We start from the raw sequence: 16,910 nt of genomic DNA on the forward strand, positions 1-16,910 counted from the left end.
GCTTCACCCCAGCGGTGTGCAGCCTGCGCTGCGTCCATGGGCCCACCGGCCCCCGCTGTACCCCGATCTGCGCGCCCCGCAACGCCACCAGCGTGGAGAGCGGCGCGCCCGGCGGTGCGGCCCCGGGGGGACCCGGCTTCCGCGCCTGTGAGTGCGGGGTGGTGGTCCCGAGGGAGGGGTCCCCAGGGGGAGGAGGAACCCCCGGGGATGGGGGAGACAGTCCCCCAGGGAGAGGGAGCCCAGATTCCCTGTGCAGTAGTACTAGGGGACCCTTGGGTACTTAAGGAAGGGCTTCAAACTCCTGGCTTTTGGGATTGGGTCTTGAGGGTCCTGATTTTGCAAGCAGTGGGGTTTCTCAGGGACCTGTGATGTCTCACGTGAGGGGACTGGGGCCGACTTTCATGCCTTTGAGTCAAAATTGGGGATACCAGAATTGACGACCCTGAGAACTTGGGGGCAGGAAGCCTGAATTCTGAGACTGTACGGGTTCCCCGGGGACCAAGGGAGAATTTTGGGGCCCTGGGGGTTGTCCCGGTTTCTGCATCCATGCGTGGGAGGGATTAGAAAAGTCCAGGATGGGAGTGCTTGTTAGGAGGGGCATTGAGGTGAAGGAAGTGGATCTGGAGAGCTGAGAGGAAAAGGGGATCCAGAGAAGTAGGGTTTCTGCAGGACCCTGAGTAGTTGCAAGGGTCACACGTGGGAGAAAAATCTAGATAGGAGGCCTAGGGGATGGGGCGCCCCCTAGGGGCAGAGGGGACAGGAGGAGGGTGCGCACTAGGCACCGGTAGAGATGAGGAACCCCCAGGGGGTTCAGGTGAGGTGGGGAGAACAGGCCACCTGTTAGCGCCAGGGTGTGGGGGTGGGCGGCCTCTCAGGGGTCGGGGCCTACCTGCCCCCAACCCCAGAAGCCCTCCAGAGTGGGGAGTGGGGGCCCCTGGCGCCGGGAACTCGCCCAGCCTGGCCCCCAGCCAACCCAGCCCTGGCGGCCGTGAGCTCATCTCCCGCTGGAGCCCCCGCCTGCTGCCACTCCCTCTCTCCTCCCCTTCCTCTCTCCTTCCTTCACTCCCTCCCGGCCCAGCCCCAGCTCACCCGTGCCAGGCGCCATGCCCAAGCGGGTGCCAAGCCCCTGGAGGCACAAGTAGGGGCACGTGAAGGGGGGCTGACCTTGGCAGGACCCCAATGCCCTCAGTTCCTCACTCCACCAGGGGCGTGGAGCATGGAGTGGACCATGCCCACCTCACGGCTTGCCCAGGGGTGGGAGCCCTCAGGGAACTGAGCAGGGGACGGCATTCAGGCCAACACACAGCGGAGAAATGCCCTCGGAGGCTGGGAAGTGCCTCCCAGACCTAGCTGGATTACTACAACCCCCAGCAGAGACACTTCCTATTTTGGAATTTTGATTGCTAGTTAAGCCTCTCTTAGGCCTGCCATTCAATTAAGGACCTCTGTTAGAGCACCCTGGAGTCCCGAGCCCAGAGTCTCTGCCCTCAGATCCTTACCCTCAACAACAGACTTTAGAGGATGGCCCCTCCAGTGCAGTTCTCTCCCTCCCATTTTTATGTAATCCCCCCAAACTGTGCCCCTCACCAGAGAATTCTGTGGTATTATCCCTCAGCTACTCCTCCTCCCCAGAGAAACTCCAGGTTAAAAACCCGATACACTGATAACTCTACTCCCCAGCTGAATTCTCTTCCCACAAAAGACTAGCATTTTCTTATATTTCTGACCAAGTCCCATCAGAGATTCCTAATTCCTGTCTTTCCAAATCCTGCCCTTTCAGCTGACTCCCTCCCCAGGAACTTCTGATCCATCTGTCAAAGAACCCCAGGTTGGTCTTGATCAGCTGATTCTCCCAAGAGGACTCCAGACACTGCTCCTCCCAGGCAGCCATTAATCAAAAGACTTGGGCACCTAATCCCTTAGGTCGTAGGGGAAGGGGGATTCTACAGTATCTTAGAGTCTTCTCAAACAATTGAGGCTTTCATGTGCTTGCTAGTGAGTCCCAGGAATCTCACTTCTCCATCTAAGCCTGTGAGGAGGGGGTTTGGGGTGAGGTTCTCAGCACCCTCAAACTGGCCATCCCCTGGAAGGCACTAGAGTCCTGTTTTCTAGGTAACTCTCCCCAAAAGGACTTAACGGACTCCTGTTGAATGGGCACCTCAGCTTCCTCTGAGCTAAGCTCCCTTTCCATTCCTGAAATCTTGAGCTGTCTTTGAACTCCAGAGTACTGCCCTGTAGCTAATCTCCCAAGAGTCCAATCTCTTTACCTTTCTAACTTGAGGGGGCTCCCTCTATGCTTTCTTCTCTCCAGTGTGTGGCTCACAATACCGCACACGCCTTCCTGGACGGCCCCGGCTGCCTGCCCCCTTCCTCCCCTCCGCACAGCTGTCTCCAGCTGTTCTCAGCCTCCCTGGGGGAGGAAGGGAGGGGGTGCCCTAGCAGGATATGTCCGGCCTTCTTTGGCTCAGCGGGCCCCGGGCTCCCCAAGGATCCGGAATGCGGAGCCACCGCCCTACCCCCGCCGCACCCCTCTCTTTGTTTACCCCGCCGCACAGCTGGCAGCGCCCCGCCCAGAGGTGGACTGGGGCCCGGCGAGAGCGCGCAGAAGGGGAAAGGAAGCGCGTTCCCGCTAGTGGCCCCGCCTGGGAGCTACTGAAAGCGGGAAGGCAGAGCTAGAACCCTGGAGCCAGAGCCAAAGGGGAGGTGGGCGGAGACAAAATTCGGTGGGCGGAGCTAGGACACCCAGGGAGCGGGGAGTGGGAAGGGCGTGAACGAGCGATCCCGGGCAAATCACATGAGGAAAGGAAGTGGGCGGGGCTAAAGGCAGCAGGGTAGACGCCTTGCTAGGCGGTTTAGAATCCCGAGGGTAGAAGAAGGTGCTGTGGGCAGGACTGCAAGGGGGGAGTAACCAGGGAGTAACTAAAATGGGGTTTTAGTCAATGCAAGGGACCAGCTGGGTCTGGAGGGGCTGGAACAGCAAAAGTCGCAGCCAGGCGATTAGATGGGCGGGGCTAAATGCTTAAGGAAAGCGAGAGTGGGCGGAGCTGGTACGCTATGGACTCAGCCAAAACGTGGGACTCTAGAGGGAGGATGGGGTTACATGAAAGCGAATGAAGAGCTGGAGGGAGTGGCGAGCCGACCTAGTGGGCAGAGCTATTCCATATAGGTCTGGAAGACTGGATCCAGGCAATGCAGGTTGCTAAGGATTGGTTGGGGTGGCACAGGACAGCTCAAGGTGGAGCGACTTAGAACTGAGTGATACCCTTGCGGGTGAAGTTATGTTAGGGACTGAGCTACTTTGGGTGCTCTGGCCCCAGGGATGCCTGCCAGAAGGGTTGCTGACCCTGAGTGTCCTCGCTCTCACCCCCAGTCCTGTGTCCCTTGATTTGTCACAACGGCGGTGTTTGCGTGAAGCCTGACCGTTGCCTCTGTCCCCCGGACTTCGCTGGCAAGTTCTGCCAGTTGCATTCCTCGGGCGCCCGGCCTCCCGCCCCAGCCATGCCAGGCCTCACCCGCTCAGTGTACACCATGCCACTGGCCAACCACCGCGACGACGAGCACGGTGAGGAGAGGGGGGCCGGGGCCCCCTCCGACCCCTCTGTCTACCAACTCACTGTTCCTCTGACCCCCATCTTTCCTGCCTTCCCGAGTACCTTTCTCCAGTGCGACTTTCCCCCCACTTCTAGCCCCAATTCGTAAGAACCCAGGTACACACCCCTTAGTCCTGTGGTGCATCCCTCCAGGTGTGGCATCAATGGTGAGCGTCCACGTGGAGCACCCGCAGGAGGCGTCTGTGGTGGTGCACCAGGTGGAGCGTGTGTCCGGCCCTTGGGAAGTGGCGGACGCTGAGGCTGTGGCGCGGGCAGAGGCGGCAGCGCGGGCGGAGGCGGCGGCGCCCTACACGGTGCTGGCACAGAACGCGCCGCGCGAGGACACCTATTCGGACGCCTCGGGCTTTGGTTACTGCTTTCAGGAGCTGCGCGGAAGCGAAGTGAGAGGAGGCCGGTGGGGAGGGGCCCGAAGCGTGCCACCACGCGGGGGCGCGCTCACCCAACACTTCCCCACAGTGTGCGTCCCCGCTGCCCGGGCTCCGGACGCAGGAGGTCTGCTGCAGAGGGGCTGGCGTAGCCTGGGGCGTTCACGACTGTCAGTCGTGCTCGGAACACCTAGGTAAGCCTCAAGATGTCCCCGAGGTGCTCGGAGCTGGGGAGGAGTGAGAACCTGCCGCTCGCCTTACACTGCCCACAGATAAACCCTGTTCACAAATTAGCCATGCCTACCCCGTTGTGGGGATCACTTCCGGTAGGGGGTCAGACCTACCCATACTGTCTTGGACCGTCTACCCCGCTCTCTGACTTTGGCTACTCTGTTCTCACCCCGCCTTCGTGCCTTGGCCCCACTCATGCGTTCTTGGGACCTCCCACGTTGCCTTCTGTCAGACTGCCAATTTAAGGCTGACCCTAAACTCAAAGCACAGACAACAACACCTTTTAGTGCTTCCAACTTTCGTCCCCGCACACTCTATTCTCTCTCCGCCCGCCCCTGGCCCACCCCTCCCCTCTCTCTACAGGGAATTCCGACCGAATTGGATCCCCAGATGGTCCGTGTCCGGCTGGCTTTGAAAGGGTTAATGGATCCTGCGAAGGTGAGCTGGGACAAGGGTGGAAGGGGCTTGGCTGTGGGGAGCGGGTCGACAGGGGTGCTCGTCATTGATGCCACTGGGACCATCCCATTTCTCGCAGATGTGGATGAGTGCGCGACCGGCGGGCGCTGCCAGCACGGGGAATGTGCGAACACTCGCGGTGGGTACACGTGCGTGTGCCCCGACGGCTTTCTGCTGGACTCATCCCGCAGCAGCTGCATCTGTGAGCCACCAACAGGAGGCTAAACTGGGTCCCATGTCCCGCCCTGCCGTCAGACCCCATCCCAGATCTTCCCTGCGTCTTTAATTCTCTCAGACACTCCCAGATCCTCACAGACTCCTAGGTCCTCTCTGTCACTCCCATTAGAGCCCTCTCAGACTTCCTGGACCTTATTTCAGAACCCCTCAAACCTTTTGGACACAGATCCCTTCAGATACTCAGGCTTTCTTCAGTTCCTCTCAGCCCGTGAAATCCCCTACAGTTCCTCCATCACTGGACCCTCAGCAGACCTTGAGATCCTTCTCAGGTTTTCATATTCATTCCTCAGACTCTCTTCAGGCCCCAAACCTTTCTCAGACCTCCAGACCCCTCACCTCATTCTCCTGCCCTCTCAGACCTCTCCTGAATGTCCCTCACACTCACCAAAACCTCCCCGGGAACACTGCCCTACTTCCCAGATCCCCTAGTTCCACTACCCTGCTAACCCCATTCTGAAGAATTTCCTCCTTCACCCCTAGCCCAACACGTGATCTCAGAGGCCAAGGGACCCTGCTTCCGCGTGCTCCGTGAAGGTGGCTGCTCGCTGCCCATCCTGCGCAACATCACCAAACAGATCTGCTGCTGTAGCCGTGTGGGTAAAGCCTGGGGTCGGGGCTGCCAGCTCTGCCCACCCTTCGGCTCAGGTGAGAGCCTCCTGTGGGGCCAGCCCCTAGACTTGAGGCACACAGTGCCCACTCTAGGCCTCGCCCCCAGGTCTTGAGGCTCACTGCCCTCACACCAGGTTGGGCCCTAGTCATGGCCACCCTCAGACTGGACTCCGCCCTAGGTCACATGCCACCCTTGACTACACCCACCCCTGAGACAAGCTACCTTCAAGTCAGGCTGTGTCCCCTGAGTGAAATCCCCAGCTTTGGCAGCTCCTAGTCCTTGAGTTATGCTGCCTGCCCAACTCTGTTCCCAGGCTTTAGCCAATTCCCCAGCTCCTCAGACAGTGCCCTCAGCCTACGCTCTGCCCCAGACACACCCCTCCCTGAGACACCTTCCTGGAAATCTAGCTTCTGCCTAAAACCAGACCCCACAACGGACCTGACTGTTTCTTGGACTTCATCCCAATCTCTGTAGACCCCAAACCAGGCTTAATCCAACAATTAGCCTTCGAGATGGCCTATTTTTTGGCCAGGGTACCACCCCATCCCAGCACCTAACTCCCAGGCCAAGCCCACCCCCAACCAAGGCCAGACTCCCCTCTCCCCCTTCATTCCCCCCTGCTCTCATGCTGTTTCTCTGCCCCTCTCCCCTCCTTTCCTGTTCCCAGAGGGTTTTCGGGAGATCTGCCCTGCTGGCCCTGGCTACCACTACTCAGCCTCTGACCTCCGCTACAACACCAGACCCCTGGGCCAGGAGCCACCTCGAGTGTCCCTCAGCCAGCCTCGTGCCCCATCCTCCACCCCTCGGTCACCCACAGGTGAGCTGGCTTCTAAAAAGGGGGGTGTTGTCTCCAAAGGGGCTGCTCCAGCCCCATAGAGAAAGGAGGAAGAAGAGGAGCAGGAACCCCCAAATCCAGGCCTCCACTAAATGATACCCTTTCTTTACCAGGCTTTCTGCCTACCCATCGCCCAGAACCCCGGCCTGAGCCCAGGCCAGGCCCTGAGCTCTCCCTGCCCAGCATCCCGGCCTGGACTGGTCCTGAGGTCCCTGAATCAGGTGCAGCAGAGGGAATCGAGGGTATTGTTGGGGTATTACAGGCGGGGGTTCTAGGGTGAGGCTCCACGGATAGAATAAATAGGGATGTCACAGAAAGAGGAGTTAAGGTGGGAAGAGATAAAGGTGTGGAGTGCAGAGTGGTGCTTACACGAGGAACTGGAGTCAGAAAGGCCTGGATTCAAGTTTCCTGTCAATTGGGCAAGTCATTTCACCTCTCTGAGCCTCAGTTTCCTCATCAATACTAAGGATCATTGTAAGGATTCAGTGAGCTGTCTCTAAAGTATCTGGCACATAGTAAGTGCTCAGTTAATGTTAGACAAATTATTTTTCATGAGATACCAAGAACGTATCTCACTCAGAGGACAAGAGAGCAAAATACTGATAAACGGAGACTTTAGGGTGATACGGGGAGATTCAGGCAGAGGATCTGATGAGAAATTCCCACGATAAAGATGATGATCAGAGGTGGAAGGGAAGACTGAGCTTGGGGAGGGACATCCACGAGGGCATTTTAGGCAGTGGATCTGAGGGGATTGTACTGGGATGAAAGAGACAGAGGATTCAGAGATGGGGAAACCCTGGCTGACTGGACACCCCCAGGTGCCTCCGCGGGAGTGTGTCAGCGCAATCCCCAGGTCTGCGGTCCTGGACGCTGCATTCCCCGGCCCAGTGGCTACACTTGTGCGTGCGATTCCGGTTTCCGGCTCAGCCAGCAGGGCACACACTGCATCGGTGAGCTAGACAGAGGGGGTGGACAGAGGCAAGGCGGGGGGCTCTGCCAGGTCACCTCTTGACCAATCAATCCCCTCTGTGCCCTCAGATGTGGACGAATGTCGCCGCGTACCCCAGCCCTGTGCTCCCGGGCGCTGCGAAAACGCGCCAGGCAGCTTCCGTTGCGTGTGCGGCCCCGGCTTCCGAGCGGGGCCGCGGGCTACGGAGTGTCTGGGTGAGAAATCCGCCCCACCTGGCTCGAGGACTCTGCCCGGGTCTCGCTCTTGCAGTCTCTCCAGAGCAGTTCCCACCCTCCTACGCTTCCCTAAGGCCCTTCCTACCTACTGTTGTCGCCCTGGCCCCGCCCCCAGGCCAGCTCCAGCTCTCCCTTCGACCCCACCACCACCTCTTCCCCACCCAGATGGCCCTTCCCTACCGCTGCCCCGCCTTCCTCTCAGACCAGGTCCAGGCTCCGCCCCTTGCCCCGCCCCTTGAATATTCCGAACCCTCGGCCCCGCCCCTCCAGGTGCCAAACTAGCTCCCGCCCACCCGCCGCCAGGTCCCGCCCCTGTCCTACAACTGCAGAATCCCATCTGACCACGACCCCTGATTCCTACCCCGCCACACCAGTGCCTGGCCCTAAGAGCACCCCTTCCCTCATTCCTGCCTCCCCTTTGCTTCTATCCCCAAAGTTTTCCTTCCCTCCCTTTCCCTGCCCAGGCTCTGCTCTCCCTAAGTTGCCCTTTTCTCGGTTCCCCTCTCCGCCTGTGCCCTGGCGGGGTGCGCAGCCCTGGTCCGGCCCTCCTGCACAAGCCCCGCCTTCTTAAACCTACTCATTCCGAGCCCCTCCCTACGGGCCCTGGCTCTCGCCCAGCCTGGCTCAGCCCAAACTTGGCTCTGCCCCCTGCCCTCCCCAACTCCCTGCGACACCGGGGTGGGAGGGAGTGTCTGCCCCAGTTTCAGCCTCCCGGTTTGTGCCCGCAGACGTGGACGAGTGCCACCGCGTGCCGCCGCCCTGTGACCGCGGGCGCTGCGAGAACACACCAGGCAGTTTCCTGTGCGTGTGCCCTGCTGGGTACCAGGCTGCTCCCCATGGAGCCGGCTGCCAGGGTGAGGGACTGGGAAGGGCATAGGGGAAGGGGATGTGGGGGGCAGGGCAGAGCAGCAGTGAGGCAGAGGCCAAATGGTAGGAGACAGGCCAGATTCTGAGAACCAGACATACGGCCTGATGGCTGTAGAGTCAATGTGACATGGGGATGGAGAGGCCAAGTGATGGGAAACAGACCGGCTGAGTATGGAGGATGGAGATGTCAATTATGAGGGACAGAGTAGGAGGCCCACTGGTGAGGACTAGAAAGGCAGATAGCTTAATAGAGATTGGAAAGATAGAGGAATGGAGGATGGAGAGTTTGAGTGATGGGGGCAGGGTGACCGAATGATGAAGACAAGGAGGAAGCGTGCTGGAGGATGGAGTACAGAGTGATGGGGAAGGGGTGGCAGAGGGTGGCAATCGATGGAGTTCAGGGAGGCAGAGTGGAATGTGGAGGGCACGAAGGAGGTGTGACAGGGGTCCCTTGCCCCCTGCAGATGTTGACGAGTGCACCCAGAGCCCAGGCCTCTGTGGCCGAGGGGTCTGTGAGAACCTGCCCGGCTCTTTCCACTGTGTTTGCCCGGCTGGCTTCCGGGGCTCAGCGTGTGAAGAGGATGTGGATGAATGTGCCCAAGAGCCACCACCCTGCGGACCAGGCCGCTGTGACAACACAGCAGGCTCCTATCACTGTGCCTGCCCTGCTGGCTTCCGTTCCCGAGGGCCGGGGGCCCCCTGCCAAGGTGAGGGTGCTGAGTCCAAGCACGCTCCACCCCCATTTGCTGTGGGGGCTGGAGAGAGACATGATTGGGGGGCAGAGAGGCAGGGTGATGGGGCTCAGTGCAAAGGGGTGGGGGGACAGAGAGTGGGGAGGGTCTGACTCCAGAGTTTTCTCCCCTTTTTCCAAATATGAAGGTGCTCTCCATTTTTCTTCCCCTTTGGATGATACTCTTGTGCTTGTGGGACCCCTGAGGAGGGGACAACTCTGAGGCAGGAAGGCCACATGCAGGAGGTGGTGTCCTGGACTTACCCTGGCAGCCGGAGGGACCATTAATGTGGGAAACTGGGGAGGGGGTCTGTCCTCGTGGGAGGAGGGAACAGCTTGGGCAAAGTCCGGGAGGCCGCCTCCAGACTGGAAGGCTGGGATGGGTGGTGATGGTAACGGGAATGGGTTCGGGCCCCTTCCTCAGCCCCACTGGTCCCCTCTGCCCTAGATGTGGACGAGTGTGCCCATAGCCCCCCGCCCTGTGCCTACGGCCGCTGTGAGAACACAGAAGGCAGCTTCCAGTGTGTCTGCCCAACAGGCTTCCAACCCAACGCTGCTGGCTCCGAGTGCGAGGGTGAGGCCGGGGAGGGAGGGAGGACTTCGGATGGGGGAGAGGGGCGTCGGGCCACCCCTTCAAGGCCACCTTCTCCCCTGCACTCCAGATGTGGATGAATGTGAGAACCACCTGGCGTGTCCTGGGCAGGAGTGTGTGAACTCAGCTGGCTCCTTCCAGTGCAGGGCTTGCCCTGCTGGCTACCACCTGCACCGTGGCCGATGTAGTGGTGAGACAGGCCCTGGTTGTGACCTTAGACCTATATCATGATCTTTGACCTAGACCATGACCCCCCCCACCCTGGACTACAACCCAGACCTGGCCCATAACCCCCTGACCTAGACCTCAGTCCTGTTACCTGAACCACAACCTACAGAGCCTGACTGTGACCCTTGACCTGAATTATGGGCCCTTGACCCAGACTACAGTTCCTCTCTGGACCACAAACCTTGACCCTGAATGTGACTTCTTATTCTGTGACCCATGAACTCTCAACTTGACTGTGACATTTGACCCTAATCATAACCCCTACTGATAACCCCTGACCACACAATGATGGCAATTGTGACCCTCCTGACGCTACCTGTCCCCCGTCCCTGTATGTGACCTGTGGCCCCTGAACTCTACTGTGACATTTGACCTAACCATAACTCCTGACTTTGTGTGATGCCTGCTCCTGTCTCACTGCCCCTGCCCGTTCTCAGAGGCCCAGTTGTGGTCATGAACCCTGGCCCCGGCACCTGACTAGAGGCAGAATTCTGGACCTTGACTGTAACCCCTGACCCTAACTGGTCTCAGATCCTAATGACAGATTCTTACCTCTGACTCAGCAGAATGCCGTTTAATGATCTTGGTTTATCCCTAACCCTAATTAAATTCTGACCCTCGTCCCAGTCCAGAGTCCCTACACCTGACCTCAGGATCCTGGCTCAGGGAGTTCCTAGAAATCCAGACCTACAGGATCCTCATCATGGTCTTCATGATCAGGGAATCCTGGTCTCCCCAACCCACTTCTGCCATTGAGCCTTCACCTCATATCCAACCCAAGACACTTCCCACCACGTCATCTAGACCTCTCTGCCCCAAGGGGATCCGTCCCTTGTGTCCCTACATTGGACCCCTTCTGAACCTGTGGTTCCCCAGATGTGGACGAATGCAGTTCGGGCGCCTCCTGCGGCCCGCACGGCCACTGCACTAACACGGAAGGCTCCTTCCGCTGCAGCTGTGCTCCGGGATACCGGGAGCCACCTGGCCGGCCAGGGCCTTGCGCAGGTGAGCAGGGTGGAGCAAGGGCCAGAGAGCCTGGGAGTGGGGGGCCTGGGGAAGACTGCTCCGGAGGTGGAAGCAGGACTGAGGGGCTATGGGTGGAGCTTAGAAACCGGCCATCTTGGGTAAGGTTTGGGGACAGTTGCCGCTTTGTGGGCGGGGCTTGGGCCTCGGGAGCGGGTTTGGTGACCCCGCAGCCCTATCTCTCGCGTGCCCTAGACGTGAACGAGTGCCTTGAGGGTGACTTTTGCTTCCCCCACGGCGAGTGTCTCAACACCGACGGCTCCTTTGCCTGTACTTGTGCCCCCGGCTACCGGCCCGGACCCCGCGGAGCCTCTTGCCTCGGTCAGTACCTAGGCTGGGCCTGGACCGGGAAAGGGTGGGCTTATAGCGGGCAAGGCAGTACAAGAAGGGGATGGAATGGGGAATCTAGATGTACTATGGGGGCGGGGCTTGTGGGGCTAGGCCAGAGCAGGGAAAGGCGGGGTTTGGAGAGGGGGCAGGGGCGGAGTCTGGATAGTTGGGCAGTGATTCGAAAGGACGGGCGTCGGAGGGGTGGGGCTTGCAGGGGAGGGAGGAGCCTAAGGCAGATTGCGGAGCAGTTAAAGGCCTTAGAGCCAGAGGGGCGGGGAAAGGGCGATGGAGTGGCGTGGCCCGGGAGGTTAAGCAGAGAAGTAGGTGGGCCGGGTTTCCGACCTGTCTCGCAGACGTGGATGAGTGCAGCGAGGAAGACCTCTGCCAGAGCGGCATTTGTACCAACACCGATGGCTCCTTCGAGTGCGTCTGTCCTCCAGGACACCGCGCCGGCCCAGACCTCGCCTCCTGCCTTGGTGAGAGGCCTCGCTGCAGCCTGATCCTTCCCTCCCTCTGCCTCCTGTCTCCCCTCTGCCCGCTTTCTCTCTTGCCCTCTTATCTGCGTCACCCGCCTTCCCCTCCTGACTCTCCTCTCCCCTCTTTGAGTCCCCTACTCTTTCTCTTTTGCCTCCCTTGCCTCCCCCATCTGACTGCCCTGCCCCTCAGACGTGGATGAATGTCGAGAGCGCGGCCCGGCCCTGTGCGGGTCCCAGCGTTGTGAGAATTCTCCAGGCTCCTACCGCTGTGTCCGAGACTGCGACCCTGGCTACCACGCGGGCCCTGAGGGCACCTGTGACGGTGAGACCACTGCCCCCCCTCCCGCGATGAGTCGTGGAAGTTGGTTCCTTGGTGAGACAGGAGGATGGCGGGAGGTCACTCCTATCAGGAACCAGGCCAAGCCTGCTTCCAGAGGCAGCCCAGGCCCCTCTGCTGATTGAGCACTGTTCACATTTTAGTTCACACCCCAGTACGGACATTTCCTAACTGTTAGCCTCCCTCCCCCTTTCCAATTGGATTAAAACTCCCTGTTTCTCCCTCTTCAGGTCCCCTCTCTGGCTCTGCCCTCTTTCCACCTTCCACCATTACCTCTACTTCCAGCTGGCCCTCCAAAGAGGCCCGACCCTGGCTGTCTTGGGCCTCATCCTTTCCCAATGCGAAATTAGAAATTACCAAGGTTTCTCCAAGCACCGACCCTGCCGGCTTAAGCCTCGCCCTTCTCCGTGCTGTTTCTCCACATTTGGTCCTTTGCCTTCCCTCAGACTTCTCCAGGCCTTGGGAACTTCAGGCCCACACCTTTCAGTCTCTGCTTCACCTTCAGATTGCCCCCTTGCCTAGTCTTCTCATTCTCCATCCCTTCCCACCCCTCTACGCCCCACCCCCACCTCTCACCTCTCAGTCTCTCTGCCCCATCCCCCCAGCATGCTCAGACAGAGTACTGGGGTGGACAGGAGGCTAAGACTAATCTAAGATATTGTTTTGGATGGAGTGTGGGTCAGCCTTTTGTGGAACAAAGGAAATGTCTGTGGGCTGCCTTTGGCTCTATGGTTGCCAGACCTCTGACTCATAGAAACCTAGTTTCAGGGGTTCTCATTTACTAATTCCACAAGAATGCACTAGACACCTGTGTGCCAGACACTGGGGCAATGAGTCAAACAAAATTCCTGACCTCATGGAGCTGACATTCTGGGGTCGCATGGGCTAGGGGAGACAGACAATAAATAGGTAAATTAATTCAAGATTCATTCAGCAAATAATTTGGGAGTACCTACTGTATGTCCGCATTGTTCTATGTCCTGGGGGTACACTGGGTAACAAAGACAGAAGTCTAGGTCCCTGCCATTGTGGAGTTTGCATTCTAGAGAGGTGACAGTTAGCATACCAGTAAATACGCAGACATAATAACAAGTTTAAGAAGGAAAATATAGCAAAATAAGTAGACAGAGATGACAGGGCAGTGGGGGAGAATGCACTAGAAGGGCTTGACCTTGACAGTTGAGTGAAGTGAGGGAGGGAGTCAGGCAGATAGCTGAGGGAAGATAGTGCCAAGGCCCTGAAGCGGGATCATGTTTGGGCGAGGCGAGAGAGAGCAATGAGGCCTTAAGAGTTATCATGGCTGTCAATCTTTAGAAGACCAAACTCCTAGAATTCCAGATATACAGAGACTTCTCAGCCATGGGAACTGGAAGTGGCCTCAAGAACCTGTGAATCCGGGCCTGTGACTCCCTTCCCCTTCCCTTTCCCCATCCCCTCTCTTGCAGATGTGGATGAGTGCCAAGAATATGGCCCAGCGATTTGCGGAGCCCAGCGCTGCGAGAACACCCCTGGCTCTTACCGCTGCACGCCGGCCTGTGACCCTGGCTACCAGCCCACGCCGGGGGGCGGATGCCAGGGTGGGTGTCCATCAGGCATTGGGTGATCTGTGGAGAGGATAGACGGTCCAGCAATGGCCTGACTCTCTGCTGGTTGCAGATGTGGACGAATGCCGGAACCGATCCTTCTGCGGGGCCCATGCTGTGTGCCAGAACCTGCCTGGTTCCTTCCAGTGCCTCTGTGACCAGGGCTACGAGGGGGCGCGGGACGGGCGTCACTGCGTGGGTACGGGGCTCCGGGGCCGGGGGCCAGAGGGCGGGGAAGAGGTTGGTCAGGCCCTGCTCTCTCCATAGATCTGAACGATGTGAGCGTTGGGGGTGTGGAATTTAAACCTTGGAATATAAGATCATCTTCATGTAGTCAGGAAACCCTCTTCGTTCAGATTTTATTTTGGAGATGCTTAAAAAATTCATGCATAAAGTATGTAAAATACACTGATCTGAAGTGTACACAAACATTATTTTTCCCCAACATTTTGTGAGGACGTTTTCTAAACATACAGCAAATTAAAAGACCTGCAGAATAAACATCTGCTCACCCATGACCTATATTCTACCATTATCATTTTTATACTTGCTTCTTCATATATTTATCCATGAATTTTTTTGAATGATCCACCTGATTTTTTTTTAATAGATTTAAAATTAAGTTGCAGGCATCAGTACGGTTCCCCCTGAATTCTTCAGTATGAGTATCATTAACCAGAGTTCAATATGTGTTCATAGATGTTTTCATTTGTGGTTCAATTTACATACAGTGAAATTATACATTCTCTAAGTTTTGACAGATGCCAACACAACAGGCTTTATTTAAAACTGTGAAGTCTTAGGATATATCTGAAGGGCTCCCAAGGGAAATTCAGGGTTTGTCACCAGAAGATAAGTGGATGATGGGATCTGGGCCATTAAAAATGCCCATTTTATTGGAAAGCCCAGACTTTTAGGTCTTCGGAATAGGAGTTTGCCACCACTGACTGTCTCCACTGTTGTCTCCCGCTCACAGATGTGAATGAGTGTGAGACCCTGCAGGGTGTGTGTGGAGCTGCCCTGTGTGAGAACGTGGAAGGCTCCTTCCTCTGTGTCTGCCCCACCAGCCCCGAGGAGTTTGACCCCATGACTGGACGCTGTGTTCCCCCGAGGACTTCCGCTGGTGAGACTGATGTCAGTGTCTATTTAACTGTTGGCTGATGGCCCCACAGAAAAAATGATGTGGTCTAACCATTCCTGATGTGGATAGGTGCCATCAGTTAAAAGCTGTTGTTTTAAACAAAAAGAAACGGGAACAAAAACTTCAGAACACATGCGCTAACCTGGGTAGTGAGACTCAGTGTCAGGAGAAGTAGATCCTGGCCCTGTCTGACTTTATGAGATTCCTTTATTCAGCAAATATTCACAGAGTGTCCACTGCGCTTAGCCCTGTTCTGGGCACTGGGGACACAGTAGTGACCAGGAAAGACCACTCTGTCTTTAGGGGGCTCACTGTCCAGTGGGGGCCGGCAGAGTTATCCCAGATGGAGACAACCCAGAGAAATCAGTGTGGGGATGGAGGAAGCACAGGCCAGAGGGAATGAGCCTGTCTGTTATGGGGAAAGGTTACGAGGCTGTGGGACTCCAGAGCAGGCAGGTGCCTGCCCCAGCCTGAGAAGTTAGGGAGGGCTTCCTGTTGGAGGGGATGTCTGAACTGAGAGCAGAAGGATGAATAGCGGTGAGCCAGGCGAAGTGGGTGAGGGAGGGCATTCTGGGCAGAGGGCAAGGGCAAAGGCCTGGCAAGGCAAGAGAGGGCCTGGCATGGCGAAGGAACTGAAATAAGTTCAAGGTGGCAGGCTTTACAGAGCAAGGGAAGGAGTGGGGAGAGATGAGGCCACAGAAGAAGGCCAGCGCCAGGTCACAGTGACTCACCATGCTCAGGAGGGTGGACTTGTCCCGAGGTTACCCTGGCACCATGGATGGGTTTTGAGCAGGAGGGGGGTATATTCAGATTTTGAAATCTCTGGCTGCCATTGGAGAGGGTGGGTAAGAGGGGGTGACCCTGGGTGCTGGGGGACTAGGCAACAGGCTGGGGCAGGGACTGGGCAGAGAGGACAGGGCTGGGCTTTGGCAGAAGCCATGGGAGGGGAGGGGAGTGTGGGTGAGGGAAATACCCAAGTGACTAAGTAGACAGGCCGTGGGGCTGCCTGCATGGGGGAGAGGTGCCCTGGCCCAGGCCTAGGTTTGGGGATGAAGACTCCGAGGCCAGTTTGGGACATGTTGGAGGCATCCAGAGGGCCAGGGAAATCCCCTCTCTTCCCATCCAAATTGCAGCTGCGATGATGGGCCAGACACCTAGGAGGGCATGAGGTAGAGAGAGGTACAGAAATGACAGGGGGTGAGAATGGGAGAAAAGATGGGGTGAGAATGGGAAGGACAGTGACAGAATGGAGTCTGGTTCTGCTACTAACGGCTGGGTGTCCCCCGGCCCTCAGTTTCCCCATATATAACACAGGAGCTGGAGGCTCAGCCCATTCTGGCTCATGGCCTTTGTCTCCCCAGGCACATTCCCAGGCTCTCAGCCCCAGGCGCCTGCCAGCCCAGGTGTGCCGGCCAGGCCACCCCCTCCATCCCCACCCCGCCGTCCTAGCCCGCCTCGGCAGGGCCCTGTGGGCAGTGGACGCCGGGAGTGCTACTTTGACACAGCGGCTCCGGATGCATGCGACAACATCCTGGCACGGAACGTGACATGGCAGGAGTGCTGCTGCACCGTGGGCGAGGGCTGGGGCAGCGGCTGCCGCATCCAGCAGTGCCCGAGCACCGAGACAGGTGGGCGTGGGCTGCTGGCTGGACACAGGCCTGAGGGTTTGGGTAGGAATAGGTGGGCATGCGACTGGGACGGGGGCCACATTTGGACATAGGGTTGAGATACCGGTACTGCAAGGGCAGGAGTGAGCTGTCAGCTAGGTGGGCATCAGGCTGAGATGTGGACAATAAACGGGCACAAGGGCTGAAGACTTGGGCGGTGAAAGGTGGGCGGGGCCAGAGTAAGCACCAAGACAGGTGGGCATGAGCAGGCCCAGGGCTGCGACGCAGGTGTCTGGGCTCAGCCTTGTCTCTGTGTGCAGCTGAATACCAGTCGCTGTGCCCCCATGGCCGGGGCTACCTGGCGCCCAGCGGAGACCCCAGCCTCCGGAGAGGTGAGGCCAGATATTAAGTCCCGCCCACCCCCAGCCCCAACTGCCCCTCCCTCTGTCTGTTTTCTTTATTT

General features: G+C 58.1%; 1 protein-coding gene across 1 annotated transcript in view; it reads left to right on the top strand.

Annotated features, from left to right (window-relative positions):
• The window catches only part of LTBP4 (latent transforming growth factor beta binding protein 4), a 26,240-nt gene that overhangs the window by 4,075 nt on the left and 5,255 nt on the right, over positions 1 to 16,910 (top strand). Inside the window, exons 5-27 of the mRNA XM_015594694.2 lie at positions 3,371 to 3,562; positions 3,744 to 3,991; positions 4,068 to 4,170; positions 4,571 to 4,645; positions 4,743 to 4,865; positions 5,381 to 5,545; positions 6,178 to 6,327; positions 6,459 to 6,566; positions 7,167 to 7,298; positions 7,387 to 7,512; positions 8,262 to 8,387; positions 8,865 to 9,107; positions 9,579 to 9,704; positions 9,793 to 9,912; positions 10,827 to 10,955; positions 11,169 to 11,294; positions 11,657 to 11,779; positions 11,970 to 12,101; positions 13,562 to 13,693; positions 13,773 to 13,898; positions 14,676 to 14,822; positions 16,202 to 16,468; positions 16,768 to 16,838. Of these exons, the coding sequence (XP_015450180.1) occupies positions 3,371 to 3,562; positions 3,744 to 3,991; positions 4,068 to 4,170; positions 4,571 to 4,645; positions 4,743 to 4,865; positions 5,381 to 5,545; positions 6,178 to 6,327; positions 6,459 to 6,566; positions 7,167 to 7,298; positions 7,387 to 7,512; positions 8,262 to 8,387; positions 8,865 to 9,107; positions 9,579 to 9,704; positions 9,793 to 9,912; positions 10,827 to 10,955; positions 11,169 to 11,294; positions 11,657 to 11,779; positions 11,970 to 12,101; positions 13,562 to 13,693; positions 13,773 to 13,898; positions 14,676 to 14,822; positions 16,202 to 16,468; positions 16,768 to 16,838 (3,290 nt within the window). The remainder of the gene's footprint in view (positions 1 to 3,370; positions 3,563 to 3,743; positions 3,992 to 4,067; positions 4,171 to 4,570; positions 4,646 to 4,742; positions 4,866 to 5,380; positions 5,546 to 6,177; positions 6,328 to 6,458; positions 6,567 to 7,166; positions 7,299 to 7,386; positions 7,513 to 8,261; positions 8,388 to 8,864; positions 9,108 to 9,578; positions 9,705 to 9,792; positions 9,913 to 10,826; positions 10,956 to 11,168; positions 11,295 to 11,656; positions 11,780 to 11,969; positions 12,102 to 13,561; positions 13,694 to 13,772; positions 13,899 to 14,675; positions 14,823 to 16,201; positions 16,469 to 16,767; positions 16,839 to 16,910) is intronic.

This window comes from Pteropus alecto, unplaced genomic scaffold, assembly GCF_000325575.1.
Source record: "Pteropus alecto unplaced genomic scaffold, ASM32557v1 scaffold271, whole genome shotgun sequence".
Lineage (NCBI taxonomy): Eukaryota > Metazoa > Chordata > Mammalia > Chiroptera > Pteropodidae > Pteropus > Pteropus alecto.